This window comes from Corvus brachyrhynchos, unplaced genomic scaffold (assembly GCF_000691975.1).
Source record: "Corvus brachyrhynchos isolate BGI_N302 unplaced genomic scaffold, ASM69197v1 scaffold544, whole genome shotgun sequence".
NCBI classification, from domain to species: Eukaryota; Metazoa; Chordata; class Aves; order Passeriformes; family Corvidae; genus Corvus; species Corvus brachyrhynchos.
This window is the reverse complement of record NW_008238325.1, coordinates 2,803,378-2,811,003: the sequence shown is the minus strand read 5'-3', so window position 1 is coordinate 2,811,003 and position 7,626 is coordinate 2,803,378. Positions and strand designations below refer to the sequence as shown.

The 7,626-nt window shown below is 43.0% G+C and overlaps 1 protein-coding gene across 1 annotated transcript in view; it reads left to right on the top strand.

Moving 5' to 3' along the window:
- The first annotated feature begins 332 nt into the window (after positions 1-332).
- The window catches only part of MME (membrane metallo-endopeptidase), a 28,258-nt gene continuing 20,964 nt past the window's right edge, over positions 333-7,626 (top strand). Inside the window, exons 1-3 of the mRNA XM_008633746.2 lie at positions 333-523; positions 1,635-1,670; positions 6,580-6,740. Coding sequence (XP_008631968.1) covers positions 364-523; positions 1,635-1,670; positions 6,580-6,740 — 357 coding nt within the window. The 5' untranslated portion in view covers positions 333-363. The remainder of the gene's footprint in view (positions 524-1,634; positions 1,671-6,579; positions 6,741-7,626) is intronic.

The window sequence follows — 7,626 nt, the reverse complement described above, 5'->3', positions numbered from 1 at the left end:
GTACCTCCACACAAGATTAAACCTCACGGGTACATTTTAAAAATAGGTTTTGGTTTGTTGGCCTTCCTTTTCTGTGTGGTGTGAAGGAAGCTCCTCCAAGTGAAGGAACTCCACTCTTCTGCTCTCCATCCATGACACGAAGTGCATGGTACGTGTGTGTGTGTGTGTGTGTATGTGCATGCCCAGGCCTGGCAGAGGGCAGGATTCTTCATTTCCTGACTGACAGCCCAGTAGTATTACAAATAATTGGAAAACTCGCCTAGAAAACACCTTTGTTACAGTGCAATTGAGGAGCCGGTTTCAAGCTATGACTCAGGGTAAGTGCTCAGTGAATATTCCCTTTTCCATTCCAGACGCTGGGTTATGGGCAAGTCAGAAAGCCAGATGGATATAACTGAAATGAATACTCCAAAACCGAAGAAGAAACTGGGATGGAGTGGCCTGGAAATAGGGCTGGCTGTGGTCGTGGTGCTGCTGGCCATTGTGGCCATCACCATGATTGCCCTGTATGCCACATATGACGGTGAGTACACAGGGACTGACTGCATGCACAAATACACGGGAACAGGGAAGGGGTTTAGGATGTTGGCTGAAATGTGGAGCTGCATCCACACGTCTTGTTGCTGGAAAAACTCAGAAACTGCGTGTTTCCAACTGGGACTGGGTAAACCCATTTGTTCATGCAAAGTTGTGGTAAACACAAACCATCTGCTTGTTCTGACTTCGGAATACTTCTGTTTGTAATTAATGCTTCAGTAAGCAAAAATCCCAACAAATTACAACATTGCTGAAGAAAACCAAACTCCAGGTCTCCTTTGTGTTTTTTCTGTAGATGTATGAAAATCCTATTTTTTCAGGCTGTTGCAGTAAGGACTCTCAGAGAGTGTAGTCATCCTGAGAGGTTTTGTGCTTCAGCAGCCAGAGCAAAATAATTTCATTCAGGGGTAAATATCCTGATAATTTTTGGAAAAGATAATACAGAGAAGCTAAGATTTCCATCTAGGGTGAAACTAGAATGTTTCCTTATATTGGGAATTAAGTGCTTTGTTTGATTTTGAAGTACTTAATAGTTTTGTTTAAGCTTTTTACTGATGTGTAGTTCAATTATGGGATGGGAAAATGCCCCTGCGGGGAAAAAAAGAGTTTTATTTCCAAAGTCTCAAAAGGAAATATTTTCATGTTCCTGAATCCTGTATTTTATTTAGAAGACTTCAAAATGAATGTCTCAGAATTTTCATATAATTCCGTGAAAGTCCTTTTGTCATTGTAAAGTATTGCTAAATTCAAACTGGCTTTGTAATTCTCTCCAGTCCTTGTGCTATTTTCCTCTAAATTGCTTCTTTGTTATAAAAATAGTATTTTGCCCACTTCCAATTGATAGGACATTTTCCTCTTATGACTACAAAAATTCCACATGATGAGTGACTAGCACTGAATGACCCTAAAGGGTTGAAGATGATGATATTTTGAGAGCCTGATCCTATAAATATTCCCTTACTGAGTGTAAGGTGTCTGTTCCTATTTATCTTAATGTACACTACAATTAAATTGACTGTCAATGAAAATATTTACAGTAGATTTTATTATATTGACATTGAGTAAAGAATTAAGAATATGATTGTATTCTCTTTTAGATGGGGTTTGCAAGACACCAGACTGTATCAAATCAGGTAAGAATGAAAATACATATGTTTTAAATTAATTTATGTGTTTTTAAACAAAATTATTACCATGGAATGCTCCCATCTAACTGCAGACAAGTATGGCACATAGAAGCATGTGCTCTGCTACCCCACATGATTTTCTTAGCATAGTTCTTCTACAAAAGTAAAATCTTGTGCTATGATATTGTCAATCTTGCAGTCATCCTCCATGTCCAAAAGATTCCGAATGTTATAGTCTGACAAGCTACTTCATCCTTCAGTAACAAGTGCATACGAATTCTTGTTTACATCCTGATCTGAACTCTACTGGAAAGCTGCTACAAAGCATCAGGGAAATGCTGAGTCCCACATTCTGTATCCACTCAGAGTAGGTGAAAGGGTTGTTATCCCTGCCTTCCCTTTCCCCTCACCTCTGGTCCTCTTGGCCTTTCTGTTTTCTCTTCCAGAGCAATTAATGCTGCTTCCCTTTTTTGCCTAATTTATTTCTAAATCATGGAATGATAGAATCACAGAAGGGTTTGGCCTGGAAAGGACCTTAAAGCTCATCTCATTTCAACCCCCTGCCATGGGCAGGGACACCGTCCACTATCCCAGGTTACTCCAAGCCCTGTCCAACCTGGCCTTGGACACTTCCAGGGATCCAGAGGCAGCCACAGCTGCTCTGGGCACCCTGTGCCAGGGCCTCCCCGCCCTCCCAGGAACAATTTCTTCCCAATACCCAGTCTAAAGCTACCCTGTTTTAGCTTAGAGACATTAAATATCCCTGTTTATAACACTTCCTCCACCTCAGTCCTAGGCTCAGGAGCAGCCTCTCTTGGCCCTCAGAAGAAAGGAGCATTTACCTGTCTGTGCCAACACAGGTTTCACAGGGGCTCTGTGCTAGCTCTTCTTTCTCCCTTTCTGCCCCTTTCCAGCCTCAGCTGACAGCTCTTCATGCCCTTACAGAGTCCTCTCCAATGCAGGAGGAGATCCCAACTCTGCCAAAGGAGGATCACCTGTTGTGTCTGAACACCCCCACAACAGGACTCTTTTGGTTATGTTTTTCTGGGAAGCTTCTAAGATGGGACCCCAGCAATGCTTCTCTTGGTGTGACCTTGGGGCAGTTGTTCATTCCTCTTTTGCTTTCTCCGGCCCTGTAGGATAACTGAGTTCAGAAAGGCTGTGGCCCGGTCACAGAGGGTGCCAAGGCACCTAAAAGAGAAGCTCATGCCATGGCCCCTTTCCCAGCACCCCACTGTGACCTGAGCTTCCTGAGCAAACCCCATGCCTGTTGTTCAGCCTTGGTAGCCTCCCATGAGAAGCATCACAAACATCCCAACGGCTCTGGGTTGTCTTTTGTCACAAGGAACACATAACTCTTATGTAGGTTCTCTACATCATGACTGGCCCCTATGGAGCCTAAGAAAGTTCAGCCCTGGGAAGGGGGTGAGGAGTCACAAAGGATTTGACAGTCAACATGCAAGACAAATGTATGTGCTTGCAAGCAAAAGTGTATGGAATTTAAGTGTAGTTGTTAAAGAATCCCAGGTACACAGCATCCCATGGGAGGCTCCCAAAAGGTTCTGATTCGTATGCACCATTTAGACTTGCAGATATACCAGAAACAGCGCAGGAAAGTCAGTATATTGGTTTCCTTACTTCCATGGGACTACTGGTTTCAGGTCTCATTTTAGCAGCTTGGGTCGTTGCCGCACACCTCAGCCCTGCTGGGGTCACCCTGGGAAAGCCCCAGATCCCAGGAACTGCATACTGTCATCAGCATGGGCCAAACATAAGGTTTATTTCAGGTGGCCATCACTGTCTTTGCATTCCACTTCCAAGGTGTTCTTCTCCCACCATGAAAGCTCATGCTGTAGTTTGGAAAATGATCCGATTAGTTCTCTAGTGGATTGTTTTTAATCTCTGATGATGCTCATTTTCAGCTAAGTATACATTGCTAGAAGGAAGTTCAGACAGACTATGTGATGATGAATGAACTCCAAAAGGAAAAGCAGGAAAAGTTCGGAGAAATGAGGCATAATGTAGCAAGAAGTGCCTAAATTAATGAAACAGAAAAATTTTGCTCTTTTATGCTTCTGTTAAAAGCTTTAACAGCATTTAATCACTGGAAAGGGATAAAAGGAAGATGCTGACAGAATTGATTGTTCATTTGAGAGAAGAGCTGCAAATAAATGACCAGAAGAGAAAAAATATAGTAAAATGATGAATAAATAAAGAAGAAAAAATGTAATGAGAAGTCATTGGTTACCCAGGGTAAGATACCAGTAACTGCATGGCAATGTTATCCGTGGATTTGTGAGACCCATTGCCGTGTAGCAAAGGAAGATACCATGCAATCTATACATTTGAGCATTTTTTGGATAAGCTGACACACTCTACTAACTTCCCTGAGCTCAGGCAGCATGGCTTGATGGAACAGGGGATTTTGATCTCTGTTTCTTACCTAGGTAAGCACATTGTGTTGCTCCTGAATCCTCCCCAGGTCACTGGTTGTTATGCCAGACTATATTAGTTTATTTGTAAGCTATTAAAGCAACAGCTGACAATCAGGAGTACTACAATAAGATTAATCATTACAAGTAATTGGTATGAAGCTCTACATTCTTGTTGGCAGGTAGGAACTGAGTAAACAAGTGACAGTAGGAACAAAGCCAAACACTGGTTTGTCACAGCAACACTGAGCAGTAATGAAAAGTACACCATGTGTTACCTGTATTTGTATAGGTATCAATTCACCTGGATTAGAGATAAAATAACAAAATATTCATATCATAATCACATTTCCTTGATTTTAATCTATCTGTGGTATCAACCAAATAATGAATGGTTATCTTGGGGCTCAGGCGTGCAAATAACATTCTTGAGGAGAGTATTCTGCATGGTCATACTTAATGTATGTACTTCACATACAGGCCTAATGAAAGACCACAGTTCCCACAACTGAGCTCTTTCTGGTAGTATTTAAGCTTCAAGTTCTGATAAAATTTGGATAGCTAATACTGGCTGGCCTGGACCTTGGAGCAGGAAAGTTATGAGAGATGATTATTTCGATGTGACATGAGTAGGCACAATTATCCAGGTGCTGACTCCAAGCAGAGCAACCCAACTGCACAGTTCAAGCCAGGTTTGATATTAGACTGTTAATGATTTCTCAGATTTAAGCAAGATGTGGATTTCTCCTGGGTGTTTTGTTGTGAGGTTTTCCCCGAAGTGACAAGACAGTGGATAAGGGCCATCTTTTCTTGGTGGGAGAAGATGTTTCTGTCCTACTGTTACTGTTTGGCAGGGCTGTGAATGAGCCAGCTGGGCTGTCCACTCCTGGCTAGGAAAGCCTGTGCTGCTGGACTGACACACGCCAAGGTCATCCAAGGGACAGTGATGCCCTTTAGATATTGCCCCAGCCTGGCAGAGAGATTCAGAGGGATACCCTTACAGCAGGAGATGTTAGAAACAATAACAGCTTTCCTCTTTCACAGCAAATAGGTGGAGTTAGGACAGGAATAAACTGCAGCATTCAAAACACTCCTCTAAATTAAACAGTGCAAAAAAGACAGAGACCAGTACCAGAGCTTCCACAATCCCAGAACTCTTGGGGCTGCAGCGAGTGTCACACTTAGTAAAAACATGACTGAATATCCCAATCTCTGGCTGTTGGCATGATCCTGTATCCCTTTAATAGAAGTCACCCTGAAGCCATTGACTTCAGAAGGGAAACCACCAGGTATGAGGCTTTGTATCTATTTCCACAGCAGGTTTTATGCTGCTGAAGCAGTCTGAGGTTGAAAATGCACCTGTCCATTGTAGGCACTGGAACATTGTAAAACCATCTTGCAGGCACTGGAACATTGTAAAACCATCAGATGTTGGCCTAGGATGTAATACTCCTAAGGCAACTGAAAAATGGAGGCAGGCAAGTCAACACAAACACCACAGACTGTCTCTCCACTTCATTTCCACCAGCACTAGAGACATGGAAAATATTGAAAGTACTGGAAAAATAACTATAAATATTTGACTTGCCCATGTGGAGGAATGAACACTTGAAATCACAAGCCTCATAATTTACTAAAAATAATGTCAGGAAAATGGGAAGAATATTCAGTATCCTGGGAAATTCAGAGGTATCCCTAGGTCTTGCCTGACTCCTAAGATCTCTCCTTTCTGTGAGAGACTCTGTTCTGGCATACAGGTGGTAGAAGCAGTCTGAGTGGAAGAGGAGTAGGTATAGGAAAAAGCCCAGAGGGTTTATGGACAGCAGCTGGGAAACTGTCATCAGGGAATTGGATTTCACTGAGAATCCCTGGCACTATCAGTCAGTGACTGGCCAGTCTTGGACAAGCCACTTCCAGAGGGTCAAAGGGATAGCAAGAGTCAGTATCAGTTCTAGAGTAAAATGTGGAGCAGGTCTAAAAATGAGTGTGGCTTCCAGAAGGCATTAATGCAAAAAACTTTCCTGACAAGAACTGAAATGGTCCAAAAAGTCAGTATTTTATTGAAATAGACAGGATTCAGTTGAGTCTAAATCATACTTAATTACCAAAATCACATTACAGTGGATACTTAACTTCTGCTATGTCTTGTGCTTTTAATGTCCCTTTTCACCACATTTCAGTACGAAGAAGGGTAAGTGAAGGGTAAATGAAACATCCTACATTTTATTTAGAACTGAGTGACCACTCACAGGGAGCAGGAACATCTGTCAGTTTACCACCAGTAAACAGCCAACTGGAAAGTATGGAAGTTGTGGTCAGCACATAGTAATTCCTTGTTCACCGATGAGAACTTGTTTGGTCTAGAACATTCAAGTAAGCTTGAGCCTATTCTAAACTAAATATATTTATAACTTCCCTCTTCAGAGGAAACAAGTGTATTGCTGTCTTTCTGTAAAGCCTCTTTGTGCCATGTGTCCATGCAGCTGCCCGGATCCTGGAGAACATGGACCCCAGTGCCAGGCCCTGCGATGACTTTTACCAGTACGCCTGTGGGGGGTGGCTCAAGAGGAACGTCATCCCCGAGACCAGCTCCCGTTATAGCAACTTTGACATTTTGAGAGATGAACTAGAAGTTGTTTTAAAAGGTCAGTGGAGTTTGGGGACTAAATAAAGTTTCTTCTTTGCCTTACTTGTTATCCTAAGAAGTTGTGGTTTTCTAGCAAAGCTTAAAATACTACTAGATATTTCAGGTTTTTGTGTTTGGTTCAGGACAAATTTGCCCCAGACTGTTTGCTTGGAGAAGGCTCTGGGAGTTGTGCTGGACACTAGAGGAGAGCTGAGCAGACCTGCCCTTGCTGGTATCTGCAGATCAGACCAACTGCAGTCCCCACCCTAAACCTGCACCAGCAACAGCACCAGGCAGGGGAAGGAGAAGGAGAAGGAGAAGGAGAAGGAGGAGGAGGAGGAATAAAGGAGGAGGAGGAGGAATAAAGGAGGAGGAGGAGGAGAAGGGGAAGGAGGAGGTCTGTCTGTGTCCACATCAGCTGAAATGCTGGAAGCTGCTCTCTGGCAACCTTATGTCCTGCATATCTGTGTTCCATCAGAAATCCCAAAGAGCAGGCAAGCCAATTTCCTACCTGTCACATCAAGAGGATCAAATTGGTCACAATCCCTTTTTTCAGGTGAAAATAACAGAGTCCAAGAAGTCAGTCTGTACTCATGTAACACTCTCCAACTCACTCTCTCCAGGCTAAATACCCTTTTTTTTACTTTGCCTATCTCCTGGTTTTGCAAGCTGTGTCTTCACAAAATAGCCTGGTTGCTTAAAACCTGTCCCTGAGAAGTCAGAGCATTTGTCTTTCACCAAGGGTGACCTACAGAGTATCTACTGACTCCTTTACATTCCACATACTAGCACAGACTGAAGCCATTGCAAGGCATTTCGCCTCCAGAGCTTCTCCCCTCAGCTTCTGAAAGGCAAAGCCTCCCTGGAGTTAGCAATGGACATGGAGCACTCCTGAGCCAGCCCT